Raw genomic sequence first — 18,333 nt, 5'->3', positions numbered from 1 at the left:
GGGGGCCGAATCTGGAGAGCCCGTTGGGCAATAAGGTTGACTGACTGCTGAGCTGCTCTGCCTTCGGGTCTCTGACCCACAGGAGCATGTGGGGTGACGGCTCCCTGTCCGCAACCCGACACACGGGAGACGGGAGGACGGGCTCTCTGCAGGCAGCACGAGACGAGAGCGTTCACCCTCAGGTCCAGAATGCTTTGTGGGGCTTGTATGTGGACACGCGTGTGTGACATTCTGAGAATTCACTTCAAACTCAAAAGGGAAGTTCCAGCTCGCCAGGGGCCGAGGGACGTCCAGTCTTTCCCACCCCCTGCCCCCTGCCCCGCCCACCCACCCACCCTGCAGCCTGCCGGGGCCCCAGGGAAAGAGGTCAGCTGAGGCAGCCACTGTGGGCCGGCCCCTCTCCAATGGGGCTGGTCACTCAGATTGGAAGAAAATAAAAGATCTAGCATGAGGAGCCCTAGGCACCCCAAATTAAGTACAGAAAACAGAATTTGGCGGTGGTAAAAATGTGCAAGAGCTACTGTGGTGAGGGGGCTGCAGGGCCAGCCGCAGCAGCCACTTCCCACCTGGTGGCCTGGCAGGACCCTCCCCTCTCTGAGCCACAACTTCCCCATCGCGTGATGGGGCAGAAACAGCGCCCTCCCAGCGGGTTCTCTCCCAGGCAACAGGAAACCCGCTCAGCCCAAGGTGGCCCAGGACAGCCACCAGCAAAGGAGAGCTGTCGATGAGCGAGCCCATTACACAGTCATCGCGTAATCGTCCTCTGTGATGTGGACATGGGGGCGGGCGGGGGGAGGACTCAGCCTTTCGCTCACCAGCCCATCCAGGAGATTGGGGATCGATTTTCTGGGAGAGCCAGTCTCATCGATGTGTCTACTTTTGTGTTTTTTTAGGGCAGAAAATAACCAAAATGTCAGAAGGCAACCAAAAGAATTCAAACGAGGTATTCAAACAAATACGGGTACACGAATGTTCACTACAGTATGACTCCCAACAGCCACAGGGTGGAAACAATCTAAGCGTCCATCCACAGACGAATGGGCAAGGACCGTGGTCCACACGTACAATGGGATGCTCGCCAGCCACAAAGGCATGCAGCCGTGACACACGCCACAACACAGGTGAACCCTGAAAACATCACGCTAAGGGAAAGAAGCCACACAGAAGCCCACACAGTGTATGGTCCTGCTTGTATGAAATGTTCAGATCAGGCCAGTCCGTAGACAGAAAGCTGCCTGACGGTCTCCAGGGCGAGAGGGCGGGGGACGGGGAGAGACTACCCAATGGACGCGGGGTTTCCTCTTGGGGTGTGGAAATGCTGTGGCTCTAGAGAGGGGTGGTGGTTACACAACACTGCGAGTGTGCTAAGTGCCACTGAATCGCACACTTTAAAAGGGTTAAATCTACGTTACGTGAATTTCACTTCAATTAAATGAAAAGTCAGAGAGCAGGAGAGAGGACGGCCGGGCTGGGCCAGGATTGGGAATCAAAGACGGAAGCTGGCCCCTGCCCCCAGGAGCACTCAGCCCGGGGAGGACCCAGAGCCCACCCCACGATGGGACGTGCCACATGCCTGGGGCTCCATGACAGCCTCTCTTTGAATCCAAAGGACCCTGTGCGGATGTCACCTGCGTTCACTCCTACTGCTGCTGTCACCATTGCCTCAAACAACACGGATTTATCACCTTGCAGCTCTGGAGGTCAGAAGTCTGAAATGAGTCTTATGGGCTCAAATCAAGGTGTCCACAGGGCTGGCTCCTTCCAGAGCTCCAGGAGACAATCTGCTCCTCGCCTTTCCAGCTTCTAAGACCACCCGCCTCCTGCGGCCGCATCACTCCAGCCTCTGCTCTGTCATCACGTCTCCTTTCCCTGACTCTGATCCTCCTGCCTCCCTCTTGTAGTTACAAATTCTGCAAATTGCATCTATAAAACCCACTTACATCCACAGAGGGTCCAGGAGAGAGGAGGTGGATGTGACTTTCGGGGAGCCTCCTTTCAGCTCACTGCCCCAGCCAGCGGCCCGTGGGCATCCACTGAGTGTCAGGGGCCACACTAGTCACGCTGCACAGAGTACAGCCTCACAGCAGCCTTATGTGGCAGAGTGAACTTTCCCAGTCTATAGAAGAAGAGACAGAGGCTCCGAGAGCACACCTGCCTAAGGTCACTGGGAAAGCAGGTGGCTGACAGAGGAGCCTGCACAGCTGAGGGCTCCCCGCCCCCACCTTCCAGTGTCAGTCAGAGAGTCTCACCCTTCGCCATCTCTTCCCTCCCAGCCATTCGGAGCTGGGATGATCCCAAAGCAGGACACCTTCAACCTGGCATCCCCACACGCTGAGGTGGGTCACTCACCGTGGAACTCCCCCCACCGCACTTCTGATCTCCCAGCTGGCACCAGGGTGCAAATCCTAGATTATGTCTCCTATTCATCAGCCTTTGAGAAGTATAATTGGGGCTTTTATGGAAAATCAGCTCATTATGCAAAGTGCAAGGGTTGTGAAAATGATCATTTTTAAAGGAATATGTTGGGCTCCGATCCAGCCACGGAAGAAACAAGGAAGAGATTCCGCAGGGCTGTGGGCTCATCTGCATTTTCAAAAGATGAATGGGCTTAGCTAACCAACACCTTTTGCTGATCCATAACACAACACACCCTTAGACGGAGAGCCGGGTTCATGTTTTGTAAGGTCCTGGTGGTCCCCACATGTTCAACCGCCTGCGGAACCTCTCGGCCTGCACGGGGGACGGGGGAGAGTGTTCACTCGCGGTACTGCATGGGCAGCCAGAGCTCGCTGCCCGGCCCCTGGGCTCGTGGGGTGAGCTGTGTGGAGTGACAGAGGTGCTGTCCCCATCTGCAGAGCGCCTGCGGAGGGAAAAGACCTCGGAAAAGCTCTGGATTGGGGCTCAGACAAAGAGGGGGACATGCAGCGTGGAGGAGAGGGCACAGAAGGAAAAACACTGACGGGCGAGGAGATGCAGTGAGAGGGCAGTTCCTTCTGTACAGGTGCCCCTCCGGATCCCGAGGCCCCTCCCCTCGTCTACAAACATCCCCTACCCCCGTTTCCCCACTTCCTCCTCTTCCCGTGGGCAGCGGAGGCTTGACTCAGCAGACCTGGGGCGCCCACACCCTGGTCTGGCCCTGGCCCAGCTCTGGGGAGGGAATTCCAGCCCTGGGGAGTCCTGCCAGACAGCAGTGTCTTTGTTCCCTGGAGCCCTGGGCCACGCCAGCGAGTCTCTGCTGGTGACGGGATTTACGGGGAGCCTTGGGCTCGACCTCTGCAGAGGCTGGAGGCTAGGGTCAGCCCGCACAGGGGCTCAGCTGTGTCTACATGACCGATACTCAGCATACTGGACACAAAGCTCCGGGGGCTTCCCTGGTTGGCGACCCCCCTCGTGTGTTGTCCCACGTGGTTCTGGGAGAGCTGCGCGCCGTCCACAGGCCTCCGCTGGGAGGGGGCGACTGGAAGTGCCGGTCTCTCCAGGACCTGCCCAGGTGCCTTTCCTATTCGCCAGTTTGACCCTGTATCCTTTCACTGCAATAAACCGTAGCCGTGAGTCTAACGGCCTTGCTGCGTTCCGAGAGTCCTTCCAGCCAACTGTCAAACCTGAGCGTGGTCTTGGGGACCCCATCACACCCTGTTATGTTATTAAAACAAACTTTAATATCTACGGAGCCCTTCTCTGGGCCAGCACTGAGCTAAAGGACTTACACACCTCATCTCAACAATCCTGAGACGCCCCTGCGTCCATCCCACCGCACCCATGTCCCCAGGGACTCAGAGGGCAGCCTCCACACAAGGCCCACGGCTCACAGGGACCAGGGGGCAGCCTCCGCACAAGGCCCACGGCTCACAGGGACCAGGGGGCAGCCTCTGCACAAGGCCCACGGCTCACAGGGACCAGGGGGCAGCCTCCGCACAAGGCCCACGGCTCACAGGGACCAGGGGGCAGCCTCTGCACAAGGCCCACGGCTCACAGGGACCGGGGGCAGCCTCGGCACAGGGCCCACGGCTCATAGGGACCAGGGGGCAGCCTCCGCACGAGGCCCACGGCTCACAGGGACTGGGGGCAGCCTCGGCACAGGGCCCACGGCTCACAGGGACCGGGGGCAGCCTCGGCACAGGGCCCACGGCTCATAGGGACCAGGGGGCAGCCTCCGCACGAGGCCCACAGCTCACAGGGACTGGGGGCAGCCTCGGCACAGGGCCCACGGCTCACAGGGACCAGGAGGCAGCCTCCGCACAAGGCCCATGGCTCTCAGAGACGCAGGGTTTGGATCTGCGTCTCACCCACTCCCGCAGCCCAGGCCTCACCCCTCTCAGCTCCCCGTCTCCCGATGGGGTGGCAGCCTTCTGAGCCGGGGTCCTCTTTCCCCCCGAGGGACCCTGGCACTGCCCAGGTGGTTCCCGGAGAAGAGAGAGAAGAGGGTGTGTCTCCGCTCTCTCTGCCCCGTGAGGGTGACTGGTAGCTTCTGCCTGCCCAGGACAGGAGCGGCTTGGGAAGCACCTGCATTGTGGAGCAGCTCGGGCCATCGGGCTGGAGGGGCCAGTGGAGATGGGGGGACAGGGCAAGAAGGCCAGGAGGGAGGGCATCACCCCGTTCTCAAGGAGTCTCCACACGAATCGGAGGGCAGGACACACACTGGGACAGAGGCAGGACCAGCTCCCATGTTCTTCACTGCCCTCTAGGCCATCAACAGGGTCCCTCTGCCAGCTGTCCCCCAGGGAAACCGCGGCTCTCAGAGCCTGCGTGGGGAGGGGGCGGAAACGGCCTTGGCCTCGAGACCGCAGGGGCATGGAGAGCCTGGACACCTCCGAGGACCGTGCTGAGGCCACAGTGGGACCGCGGACAGCACAAAGCCAGACGGGCTCGTCCACCCCAGGAGCACAGCTGGGCCCCCAGCACCAGGCGCTGGTTTGGAGAGAAAGTTTGATGGATTTAGAAAAGCAACTGCACTCTAGCGTTACGTGAAAGAGCAACAAAACGACTGACTCCTGCTGCTCAAACTCCATTCCTGCCCACGCAGATGCGCAGACATGCATGAGGATGAAAGAGCTGCCGAAAAGACGCAGAAGGCACAGCCACACACGTGTCGTCACGGGCTGGCGGGGGAACGGACAGAACCGTTTCTGAAAGAAACCAAAACCAAAACCACGCACAGGTCCCCCGCTCTACTGCACCTCGAAGAAACTGCGTTTTCCACAAGGCCCTCGACCAGCAAAAGGATTATGACTCGCTAGGGCTCAGATGACAGTTAGCATTTCTCAGCAATGAAGTATTTTTTAATTAAGGCATGTACATTGGTTTTTTTAGACATAATGCTATTGCACATTTAATAGACTACAGTATAGTATAAACATAACTTTTTTTTTTTGGTGAGGAAGATTGTCGCTGAGCTAACACCTGTGCCCATCTTCCCCTATTTTATGCGGAAGGCCGACACAGCATGGCTTGATGAGCAGTGTTGGGTCTGCGCCTGGGATCTGAACCCGAGAACCCCAGGCTGCTGAAGCAGAGTGCAAGAACTTAACCACTACACCACCAGGCCAGCCCCTAAGCATAACTTTCACAGGCACTAGGAAACCAAAAGCGTCACGTGGCTCGCTTTACTGCGATATTCGCTTTACTGTGGTGGTCTGGAACCAAACCCGAGATATGTCCAGAGGTGTCTCTGGACTGTCTTTGTATCCAGAAACGAGACACTTTTTTTAATCAAACATTTTAAACCGTCCCTATGACAGACCTCACAAAATCTACACTGAAAACAGCCCGTGCGACTGGGGGCCTCAAAGCTCTTAGGAATATTCTAGAACGAACATGAGCTGCACGGTGGGTACAGGGGTTTTGTCTTATTGTTATTCTTTCTACCCTAAACGTGTCATAAATATTCTTTTGTATGCGCTTACTATGTAGTCTAACATTTTTAACATTTTTAAACAGCCTATCCTACGTCTGACATTAAAAACAAAAAGCCAGGAACAGCCCGGTGGCACAGTGGTTAAGTTCACACGTTCCACTTTGGCAGCCCTGGGTTCGCCGGTTTGGATCCCAGGTGTGGACCTACGTACCGCTTGTCAAGCCATGCTGTCGTAGGCGTCCCACATATAAAGTGGAGGAAGATGGGCACGGATGTTAGCTCAGGGCCAGTCTTCCTCAGCAAAAAGAGGAGGATTGGCAGCAGATGTTAGCTCAGGGCTAATCTTCCTCAGAAAAAAACCAAAAAACAAAATCCCTAACTCAAAAGAATTTCTAAGTCCTCTGAGAACCCAACAGCAAAAGAAGTCCCGGTGGTCCCCCGACATTTGTATCTGTTCCGGTGACTCTCTGCACCTGAGCAAACAGCTGGGCCCTGGATGCACCCGGCACCATGGCCCTGGGACCCCAGCCTACAAGCATGCGGCGAGCCCCACAGGCACACCAGGGTGAAGCCACCTCCACGGTCAATCACCCTCACGTTTCACTGGCACCCAGGTGTCCCACCCGTCCACTCCGCCCTCAGGCAGGGCTCTTCCTGCCCTCCCCAGCCTCTCATTCCCACCCCACTGGCCCACGTCCTCCAGGGACATCGAGGAAGGGCAGCTCGGCCCCACCCATGGAGGATCTGGAGCCTGGCCCCTCCTCAGATGTCTCCCTGACCTCTGCTCTATGGGTCAGAATCTGCAATGACCTGTTCTCACTTGGGGCCGCCCCCTTCCCGCGTGCCCCATCCACATGTCAGAAACGCGCAGCCAGACCTCGGGTGTCACCCGATTCCCTGAGGCTGAGCCCTGAGATGCAGGCAGAATTACACCCGAGAGCGGAGACTCCTGCCAAGGGACCTGAGGCCCCTCGAGGGCAGGTCCGCCTGCTCCAGCCCCAACACAACAAATAAATGCCAGCGACATCCTTCGAGGCAAAGCCCCCGCCTCTGAGGGGTGGAGAGTGTATTTAGGTGGGAACGATCTATGAAAGGATTAATTTGCTGATCTTATTACGTAAATGGAAAGAGATTTTGCAGCCATCAGTAACAGGCTTGCAAGGTTTCCCTGGTGTGGACGGAAGGCTCCCCGGCTCCCCGCCCCTTCCAGCCACCACCAACAGGCAGCTCGCCAACACGCTGAAAATGCACGACAAAGAGCCAGGCAGAGGAAATCTGCTTAAAACTCCCATGTCTGTGACAAGGCATGCCGGTGGCCGGCAGACTCAGGGCCCGCACTTTGCACCCCAGAAAGCTCACCTGATCCCTTTGTTCTGCGCCACATTGTGCAGAGAGAGTCTGGACACCGCAGAGATGACCTGGGGGAAGATGAGAGAGACGCTCTGTAATTTCACAAGAAACCAGAAAGTCATCATAAAATGGTAATGAACTGTTTTGTAGACGGAGAGAACTGTTCACTAAGCACATTTTACCGTGATAAAAAAATTTTTAAAAAACACAGCATAAGATTTTGTAGGCTAGGTCCCTAGTTTGTATTTATCATGCAAAACGTGTCGTTTTGGTGCATGAATATTTGCTGAGGGCTGACGCACGGGCACAGGGCCTCAGAGAGGAGAAGGGCTCGGCTGTCGTCCCCGCCCTGCTGCCCCTGGCACCAGCTCCTGACTGATCGCTGAGCATCATTCTCACCCAGGTAAGGGCCTGCTCTGTCAGGGCTGCTGGGTGTCTTAATGGAGACCACGCTTGCAAAGTGCTCATTCCAGGGCCGGCCACGTGGTGCAGTGGTTATGTTTGGCATACTCCACTTTGGTGGCCCGGGATCCAGTGTTTGGATGTTAGCTCAGGGCAAATCTTCCTTGCAAAAAAAAAAAAAAAAAACCCACCCACACAAAGTGCTCTTTTCATGCTGCTGGAAGTTATATGATTAGTAACAACTCATGTTCACGGTAGTGCTGATCCATTTCAGAGATGGGGAAATGAGGGCCAGAGAGGTCAACTGACTTGCCCAAAGTCACAGAGCAGGCCAGGGCATGGTCCAGCCCTGTGTTCTGGCCAGTCTCTTCCAGACACACAACCCGCTTGTCTCCCAGCCTTAAAACCCCAACACAGTTATTGCATAGATCTTCAAAACAACAGGCAGCAAGCAGGCATGAGGCTCTGCAGATGACGATGGGGAAACTGAGGCAGGGAGGGGGAGGCCGTGGACCACAGAGCACAGAGGATAACACACACAGGCACGACAGGAAGCTGCTCACACAATTCGTTACAGGATTTATGGGACAGCTGCTGTGCCAGACATCACGCACTGAGGAGGGAGATGCCAGCCTAGACTTTGAGACCTCATTGTGTGAGTGTGCATGCATTCATCTGTGTGTGTGCACGCGTGAGCATGTGTGTGCAAGTGGGTGTGTGCACATGCGTGATTCTGAGATCATGTGTGCTTGTGTGTGCATGCATGTGCATAAAAGTGCATGCAAGTTGAAGTGTGTGCATTGCGTCTGTGTGTGCCTGGGGAAAAGGAATGTGACCGTGACCCATGATGATCACTTGCTAAATACACAGACACCCCCTGTGGGGTGCCGGCTGTCTCAGAAACTGAGCCCAGTCGTCCTGGTGGATCCTCACACCCCACAAGGCAGGTCCTGCCACGCACATTTGAGAGACAGGAAACCTGAGGCTAGGCCACTTGCCCAAAACCCCCCGACTGGGACACACCCCTCAGATTTCCTTTTACTCTGTTCTCCTTCTAGCAGCGATATTTTAAAAGGGAGGGGAAAACCGCAACCCGCACAGAAGGGTCCTTTCTAGCCGGGCGAGACGGCAGATCGGGCCCATGAGCCGAGTGCCGTGTGCCGCCTTCCGAGAGGCGGTTCTATTTCAGACGCCAGGACTCATGGAAGTTATGAGTCCGAGGAATGACTAGGGTCCTCTGTGTTTCCCCAGACAAGACTCAACTGGCTTATTATGTGGCTGGCCCAGCCGGGGCGCCCACACTTGTGTGCTACAAGGGACCTTTCACAAACAATGAGCAACTTGGCCTCGACTGTTGTTCTTGGCTTTTAAGAGCTCTAAATATTTAGGGAGAACGAAAATTAAAGCAATATTGCTGTACGTCCTTAGAGTTAGTTGATGGAAGGCTGGAAACGTTAGAGGTTGAAGGGTTTGGCAACTGTAGGGCACACACGCCACCCCTCTCCTATGCCTTCCTTGGCAGACATTGCTAATCGACTGCCACACTCCTCCCCACTGATTCAGACTCAGGCTCAGGATCCTCCTCGCAGAGTCTGCACGGAGCACTCAGGGTCGGTCAGCATCGGCCTGGGAGACGAAACCCGTCTGCCCACCTGAAGTTAATGCAAAGGCCGAGCTTTGTAAGGCGGAGCCCACACAGAGGAGCCACCACAGGTGAGTGACCAAGGCCAGGAGACGGGTCTCTGACGTGGCCACGTGTCCGTGGTCCCAGAGGACAGAAGGCTTCTCCAGCCGCTACGACCACGGCAGCCGCAGCCCTGAGCTGGCAGCCGCTTCGCTCCAGGCTGGAATCTGTCACTAGCAGTTTGTCAGGGGCTCAGCTCTGAGTTCCTGACACCGGACAGGGGCGGCTATTTAAATGAGGTTAAATGTGCCAGCTCTGCCAGAGGCGCCCCAGCCCTCGCTCCACCCGACCACGTGCTTCGTGGCTGACATCTGGGCAGGAAAGGGAAATCTCAGGGCCCATCACGGGGAGCCCCACTCCAGTGACCCGAGGCCCAGGGCAGGGGCTGCTGGGAGCAGACGGGGGACCCCTGATGGCCATGAGGTCAGAGGAGGGCAGTGGTGGCCCCGCCTTAAAGGTTAGGGAGCCGGCGCATCCCCCTGCCGGGGCTCCCCACGGTGCCTCTGCCCATCCCCAGGATGGAGCAGCTGGGATTCCCCAGGGGCCTCACCCCTTGTCACTGTCAGGGAACAACCAAAAGCCCCCCGCCCACGGCCCCTGCCAACGCTTCTGAAAGGTACATGTCAAAGGATGACGTTTTCCCAGCTTCTCTCTCCACTTGTCCCCAGAGGCCTGGCTAATGAGTGAAATGAACACACACACCTGCTCCTCCCCCTCCCTTCACAGGGACCAGCTCAGGCCTTGGGCTCCGAGATCCACGAGCTGCTCCTCCTGCACCCGCAGATCCTCAGCCCCGGGTGAGCCAAGGAGTGTGTGCGCCGGGGTCCGCGCAGGAGTAACACGGGAGAAAGGGGCGCCCCCGGGAGGACCAGTCCTGCTGGGAGGAGCCACACGCCCCACCAGCTCCCTAGAGCAGTGGCTGTCTGTGCTGGTCACCTGTGTCCGCCCCCCACCCCGACATGACCTTTAATATTTCGGACTCCTTCAACACTTGGTGAAGGAACAAGGGGTAGATGTGACAGGGCAGGAGGGCGAGGTCTGGGGTCTGGACCAGGTGTGCGCTCTCGGCTCCGTCCCCACCCAGCCACAGACTGCTCTGACCCCACGACTCGCCACCAGGTCTATACTTGGGGCCGACAGGCACCTGGACCCAGGGGCCGATCAGCTTCCTCACACTCATTGGGGGAGCTCTGGGATGCAGCCCACTCCAGAGGCGGGGACAGACACCAGGAGACGGGAGCGAGACAGAGCAACCAGCATCCCCTCATGCTCGACCATCTTGTCCACGTTCAAAGTCCCTCTTTGTGCCACGGAAACTTTCCAGGGTTCCCGCAGCAGTCCCCTTTCCGAGGGACTTCATCCCTCTCATGCTGGACGGAGCCAGCGATCAGGGTGTCCCAGCCCTGCCGCCCGAGCCTGCCCCGGGCACAGTGCTGTGTGGACCCTGCTCCAGCGGCTCCTCCCGTCCGGGCCCCAGCACAGCAGGCACGGTGGCTGTGGGGTGGTGGGGGACTGGAGAGGGTCTGGGCTGCAGCCAGAGGGTCTGCTGAGGGGACGAGCCCCGACCGTCCTGGGTTCAGATCTGCCACACCCTGGGCCAACCGCTCCCCCTCCCCGAGCCCCACGTGCTCCCCTGTGACCGGGAAGAGGACTGTCACCCACGGGACGTCAGCAGAACGTGACTTAGCGCCCGGCCCACAGCAGGTGCTCACGAACGGCTTGCACGACCACGGGAGTGAGGAGAGCGGGCGGTGAGTCAGGGTGGCCTCTTCCCCCGCCTCGCTTGGAGGGAACAACAGAGCAAAGCGCCTGGTTCAAGGCTAAAGGCTTACGTGGCTGTACAGCTTCAAAAAGAGGAGATCAGGACAAACGCTGGGAAAGCAGAGCGAGCGAGACCACAGGCAGAGGAAGAGATGGAGAGAGAAGCCCTTTGACTTTAAAAAGCAGGGTCACTCGGGGGTCCCCTGGGGAGGTAGGGAGGGTGTCCCGAGGCCTCTGGGCAGCTCCGGAGCCGTCTTGTGGCCCCTCTGCTGAAAGCTGCCCGGAACGGCTGCCTCGCAGGCACGACCGGGAGCCGGGGTGGTGGGGCAAGCTCTGGGCTTGTGGGGTTTGTCCAGCCCTCCTGCGCTCAGGGCCTCAGTCGCAGGAGGCCCAGCCACGTCAGCCAACCTCCTGCCCTCGAGGGTGAGACTCAGGTGACGACTCAGCTCCTCCCTCCCCAGGAGCAGGGGTTTGCACACGGCAAGTGCTGACCCACGGGCATAAACTCAGCTGAAGCCTCCTAACAGCACTTTCTTAAAGAAGTAGGATTTGATGGGAAGGGGTGGCAAGGTATGAGATGGGCTAGGACAGGACAGAAAATACGGGAGAAGAGCAGTAAATTAAGTTTAGTTTCATGAAACTTGTTTCAGTGTAGAGGAGATGAATGATTTAAGCTTCTCTGACTTACTCATCAAATGTTTAATGCGCCCTACTAAGCACAGGCACTATGCCTCGTGATGAGGATGTAACAGAGTGTGAATCAGGTACAGGGACACTTTGTCCCTCCACAGACGCTCTCTCAGATCGCCAACAGCCCCAGGAGGGTCCCTCCCACGAGATGAGCTGGCCTGAGACTGCTCCCCCATTTTACAGGCCTGGTGACTCGGGGACTGGCTCAAGCTCATACAGTCAGCGGTGGCTCTGAGAGGAGGACTTTCTGTCACCACCCCCATTGCATCCTGGCGGGGGGGCGTCCATGGCAAAATGTCTTTCAGCCTCCACACTCCCCCCTTCCCCAACAGGGTGGGTAGAGGTCATGGTCCAGAGGCGCCACGTGGACGCCACGTCCACAAGAACACACCCTGGTTGGCTGTGCCTTCTGCTGAGGACGCCCATTGGCACTCTGGCTCACCTCAGGAATCCCAGACAAATGGCGCCCTTTATGGGCCACATCCAGCTTTGTCCAAGCTCTTCTGGGGCTGGCATCACACCTGACCTTCACAACCAGGCTCTGAGCTGCCTCTTCACATTTCACAGTTAAGAAAAGCTGCAGCTCAGAGTTTATAGGATGCACTTAAGTCACAGAGTGGCTTTAAGAATGCTCAAACAATGTCTGAGTATATGTGTGGGTGGATGGTTGCATGGTTGGTTGGACAGATAGGTGGGTGGATGGTGGGTGGATGGTGGACAAATGGGTGGGTAGGTGGATGGATGACTGGATGGATGGATGGATGGACAGATGGGTGGATGCACAGATGGACTGATGAACAGATGGGTGGATAGATGGATGGATGGATGGGTGGATGGTGGGTGGATAGATGGACAAATGGGTGGGTAGGTGGATGGATGACTGGATGGATGGATGGATGGACAGATGGGTGGATGCACAGATGGACTGATGAACAGATGGGTGGATAGATGGATGGATGGATGGGTGGATGGTGGGTGGATAGATGGACAAATGGGTGGGTAGGTGGATGGATGACTGGATGGATGGATGGATGGATGGATGGGTGGATGGACAGATCGGTGGATGGATGGACAGATGGACAGATGAACAGATGGGTGGATAGATGGACAAATGGGTGCGTAGGTGGATGGATGACTGGATGGATGGATGGATGGGTGGATGGATGGGTGGATGGACAGATCGGTGGATGGATGGACAGATGGACAGATGAACAGATGGGTGGATAGATGGACAAATGGGTGCGTAGGTGGATGGATGACTGGATGGATGGATGGATGGGTGGATGGATGGATGGATGGATGGATGGGTGGATGGATGGATGGACGGACAGATGGGTGGATGCACAGATGAACAGATGGGTGGATGGATGGACAAATGGGTGGGTAGGTGGATGGATGACTGGATGGATGGATGGATGGATGGGTGGATGGACAGATGGGTGGATGGATGGATAGATGGACAGATGAACAGATGGGTGGACAGATGGATGGATGAATAAATGGGTGGATGGGTAGATGGACAGACAGAATCAGGAGCAAAGGTTCCAATGAGAACCTGCCTCACAGTCCCCACGCCACAAGGATCAGAACATGAGCCCCCTTTATTGAGCACTCACTCTGTGCTACACACCAAGATTAGCATGACACAAACATTATTCCCGCCCATACTGTTCCCTCCCCCAGCTCTCCAGTTATTAGATGCAGACCCTGGGGACTACAGAGAATAAGGACCTTGCCCCAGGTCACCCAGCAATAAGTGGCTGACTTAAGAACGGGAGCCAGGTCTGCGTGGCTCAAGCCTGTTTCTATTCGCTGCACCACCCCACCACACAGGCGCCTGCAGCTGGCCACAAAACCCTGTCCCCCCTCTTCTGGGCCTGGCTGGACAACATTTTTCAACCTCTCCTTTAGGGACTGAGGTCCACCCAATGGATGGGAGCAGACATCAAGTGGGCCACTTGCACGCCCGGCTCATGAAACCTCCCTGTTTCTGAGGTGACCTCAAAAGCTTCATGTTAAAGGTCACAAAGCCATCAGCTTGGGTCCCTGAAGGTCTGCATGGAGCAGAGCCTCACACACACACACGTTCGGCTCACCCGGAACCTCCCTGAACTGTTCCGTCTCCCTTTTAAGCCGTCACAGCTCCGATGTGCCTGCTACAGCAGCTCTGCTGTGATCGCAGCACCTACCTCACTCTTCCACGGCCACTCGATCCTGAACGGAAGCACAGACAGAAACGATCCAGCACAACAACAAAGACCGATACGAGTTGGCCTCTAAAAGGGATCGGGGCTTCCGTGTGCTGGCGACGAGGTGGGCAACAACCCGTAAACGCGCAGGTCCCATCAACCCTGGTTGCTCGCAAAGCTGTACAGATCAGGAGGCTTCCTGGCCCCCAACTCTCCCTCAGTCATCAGGAGTCAGTAAGCAGGAACCGCACAGACAGGCCAAGGCCACAGACCTTCCTGATCAGCCATTACCATGCATCTGGAAACCCACGCAGCTACACGGAGCCAAATGGCAAGATTAGCAAACTCATTTAAATACGTCGCCCCAAAAACTCCCCTATCTGCCTGGGAAATCTACAGCTCACACAGCTGCATATTGAGAAGCAGATCATTATAAACTGCTTCCTCCAGCGTGGCCCCACATTGTCCTGTTTTTCCTCTTTTCACACAGAGAGCAAGGTCAGAAAAAACTTGGTGCTGTCGCCTTCAGAATGACAAGTGACCAAAGAGGAGGGATTAATCATGAAGCACGTGCAACCAGAGTTGTGAATTCAACCTCTGCACCGGGAGAACGCCAGGAAAAAAGCAAGCGGGAGAAGCCCGGCCACTTGGCTGCAGCATCTGCACACGGTACCAGACGAGCCAAGAGGACGCAGGACACGGGTTGAGTTGAACCCCGGGCCCCAAGACAGCCAAGCGCAGAATGAAAAATGTGGCTCGCCAGAGCCGGGTGACCGGCAGCAACTTCGGAGGGGAGTGCATGGAACGAGGATCTGGTAATCCTCAGAAAGAGGGTCAGAGCTCAAAACGACTTAGGATGAAAAAAAAAGACGGGATAAAAAAGAAGTCTGTGGATATCTCAGAATGGGCCCAGTCCTCTTTCCTGCCCCTGAAATGAGCTTTAGGTGCAATGTGAAACGATGCCCAAATCAAGCTGCGCATCCTCAGTCTCATTGGGTCCAGAGTAAGACCCTCAAATGCAAGGGAGAGAGACTACCCTGAGCCTCGGGGACCAGCAGCCCGAATCTCCACACCTTGTGCTCTGTAGGATGGATGAATGAATGGATGGATGGATGGATGGGTGGGTGGGTGGATGGGTGGGTGGATATGTCAGTGGATGGGTGGACAGATAGACAGGTGGGTGGGTGGATGGATGGATGGATGAATGGGTAGATGGGTGGATGGGTGGATGGGTAGATGGATGGATGGATGGATGGATGGGTGGATGGATGAGTAGACGGATGGATGGATGGATGGATGGATGAGTGGACGGATGGATGGATGGATGGATGGATGGGTGGATGGATGAGTAGACGGATGGATGGATGGACGGATGGATGGATGGATGGACGGGTGCACAGATGGATGGATGGGTGGATGGACGGGTGGATGGACGGATGCCAATGCAGAGGGATCTCTCAGCCTGAACCCTCCTGATAAAGACAGACCCCTGACAGTGGCCTCACACCCCTCTGCCACCAAGCACCTCCTGGAGTGGAGCCTCACCACCTAACACACCCTCAACTCCCTCTGCACGTGGGTCCCTCTGTCTCCACGGCCACCCACCACGGGGTCAGCACTGCCCTGATTTGCAGAGTAAGCAAACTGAAGCTCAGAGGACCGTGATGTGACAGAGGTCTCTGCCGGGGGAGGGGACTATGCGTGAGCCCAGCTCCTAACCACGTAGGGAGGCCATACAAAAGCAAGGACCCTGAGCGTCTGTCCCAGCCACCTCCCCAGGGCCAGGAGACAGCCCTGGCCCCTCCTCACCTAGGGCGGGGTGGCTCAGGGACCGAGGCAGGCTGGGCCCTGGCTCTGCTCCCACTCCACCCTTCCTCTGAGTGTCTGCCCCACCCCTCGGGCCTCGCTCTCCCACTGAAATGAAAGGCTGGGCCTCAGGTCTGGAGTTTCCCCGGCTCCAATCACGACCGGGAGCCCCGGACCACAGTGCACAGGGCATACTCAAAGGGCCTGCGGAGCCCCAGGGACGTCACAGCTGTGAACCAGACTCTGACCAGGGCCAGGGACAGGGGGAGGCAGACTGTACATGGCCCAGGGCCTCCGAGACCCAGCTGATCACTACACTGAGCCCAGGAGGCGAGACAGGCAGGGGCAGGGGGCCGGCCTCCATCACCCTCACCATGTTCTCTGTGTCTCTGAGGCTGCAGTGGGCAGCAGGCTGAGATTTAACTTCCCCTCCTCCTTGACACGGTGTGGCATGCTGGAAGAGGAGGGCTGAGCAGCGGCCCTCGCTCCCAAGCACCATCCCTTCCCCAGTGCCCGAGCCGGCGGGCGAGTGACGGAGCCGGGCTGTGTCTGAGCCCAGCCCCCGAGGCCTCAGAGGAGAAGGAAGCCTGGACCAGGAGCACCGCAGGACATGTGGTGGGGAAACCTCAGACTCGGTCGCTTCACACACCCTGGGAACCAGGACAGAAAAGGCTGGAAGGGAAAGCTGGCCCAGGTGTCCTCGGGGAATGGTGAGGAGTCGGGTTCCGATGGGGCGCCCGGGGCAGCACAGTCCTCTCTGGGAAGCCACTCCAAACTTGGGGTTCCAGAGGCCTCTTCATAGGCAGAGTCTGTGGCTCATGGAAGGAGGCAGACGGCAGGGAAAGATGAATGCATGACCCTAACTGGATGCATTTATTAAATGTCTACTCCGTGCCAACCACGTTACAGAAGCTATTTTTATTAACTTGCAATTAGGAGGAACACAGCAACAAGGCACAAACTAGGACGAAATGCTGGAGACCTGGACTCAAGTCCTAAACCTGCCACTGGACATCTAAGCCACTTCTCTCTGAGCCTCAGTTTGCCTATCTGCAGAACAGGGAACAACATTACATCAGAATCAGCAAGAGCACTGCACACATGCCACCAGACTCCATTGCTGTGCTCATGGCAGGCATCGTTAATCGATCACAGCGCTCTTTCCTGCTAAAGCCAGAGGCACCCTCTGGAGCTTTTTCTACACGGCACGCTGGGCAGCCTCTGCCTCTGGAAAAGATCTGGCATGCGAGAAGAAAGCCATGTCCACCTGGGATGTGCCTGAACCAGCTGGTCTCAAGTCCCTCTGAGCACTGACTGTCTACTGTCCTTGATCCGTGACAACAAGACAAATGCTGCATTGCCACATCTCGTTACCAGACGAAAACCTGAACTTTAGCTGTTCCCAACCAGGAAGGTCTGCAGGAATCGGTCAGGGAAATTTAACAGCCTCAGTGGAAGGAGCTTAGCTGGTCCAAATTCTTCAATTTGCAGAAGGGAAACCCAAAACCTAGCTAGGAAGATGTAAGCGATTGGCGAAGGCCACCCAGGACCTTCCAGGCAGAAGCAGCCCGGAGTCAGGATGCTGTCTGGAGTTCAAGGCCTGCTGTCTGACAGGGCTTCTTAAGTCCAGCTAACATTTGTCTAGGCCTCCCGCCTGCCAAATCCTTACCAGCTCTATTTCATTTTGTTCCCTAAAAACCCCCACGAGACACTCTGTCGCTCTTCCCATCTCACGGAGGAGGAAGTGAGGCTGGGGCTTCATGGCTGACAAGGGGCGAGCCGAGGCGGACCCAGCTCGTCCACCGGCCCCGGCCCAGACAGGCCGGCTCTTCTGCCCTGGAGCACAGCCCACCCCCCCCTCCCCCCAGGAGTCAAGAGGAGGGCTGCGAAGTGGAGCCTGCAGTTCCCGGAGACCAGGACACCCATCCAACCACGACAGCGCCTTGGGGAGCCGGTTGGGTGGGCCGGCCCTGGGCTACTCACCGTCTGCGAATGCTCCCTCCCTCCTCCCCGGGACACGGCAGGCCACCTCGCCAAGGCTGCAGGAGGGCGCACAGACCCGGCACCCCTCCCCGTGGGGACAGGGTGCGTCAAGCTGCAGAGGCATCACAAAGGGGCCTGCACACATGCAGCGGCTCGGCTCCCCTTTGATCCCAGGCGAGGCCACAAACCCAGACGCGGGTCTGCGGCACAGCAGCGTGAGTCACTGCCCCAGAGGTACAAGAATCCCAAGGCAGCACCTGGCGGCCTGCCTGGGCCTGAGGGGAGGGGCAGCCCCAGTCCCACGGGGGAACCTCGCCCTCTCTGAAAGGCCCCACCCACACTTTTCCCTCCTTTCTTCCTGGGAGCTGAGACTGAACCAAGGGGCAGGAAAGCAGGTGTCTACACAGCCTGCTGCTCCCAAGTGGGTCTCTGTGCCCCCGCCGGCCTGCCCACGCTGGCCTCTGCCTGGTACCTTGGTTCCTGCCTCGGCACGTGTGGTGTGGCCCCACCACGACTGTGTGGGGTCGTGACCATCATCCCACTTTCCAGACGAGTAAACTGAGGCCCCAACGGGTGATCTCACTTCCCAGGGACCCGACCCAAAGAGGCAGCTC

At 57.3% G+C, this 18,333-nt stretch overlaps 1 protein-coding gene across 4 annotated transcripts in view; it reads right to left on the bottom strand.

Annotated features, from left to right (window-relative positions):
- Nucleotides 1-18,333, bottom strand: part of VAV2 (vav guanine nucleotide exchange factor 2) — a 190,081-nt gene that overhangs the window by 81,704 nt on the left and 90,044 nt on the right. For all 4 annotated transcript variants that reach the window (XM_070518422.1, XM_070518423.1, XM_070518424.1 and 1 more), the window contains exon 3: nt 7,214-7,272. In XM_070518422.1, the coding sequence (XP_070374523.1) occupies nt 7,214-7,272 (59 nt within the window). The remainder of the gene's footprint in view (nt 1-7,213; nt 7,273-18,333) is intronic.

The sequence above is a fragment of the Equus asinus genome, chromosome 10, assembly GCF_041296235.1.
Source record: "Equus asinus isolate D_3611 breed Donkey chromosome 10, EquAss-T2T_v2, whole genome shotgun sequence".
NCBI lineage: Eukaryota > Metazoa > Chordata > Mammalia > Perissodactyla > Equidae > Equus > Equus asinus.
This window is presented reverse-complemented; position numbering and strand designations above follow the sequence as displayed.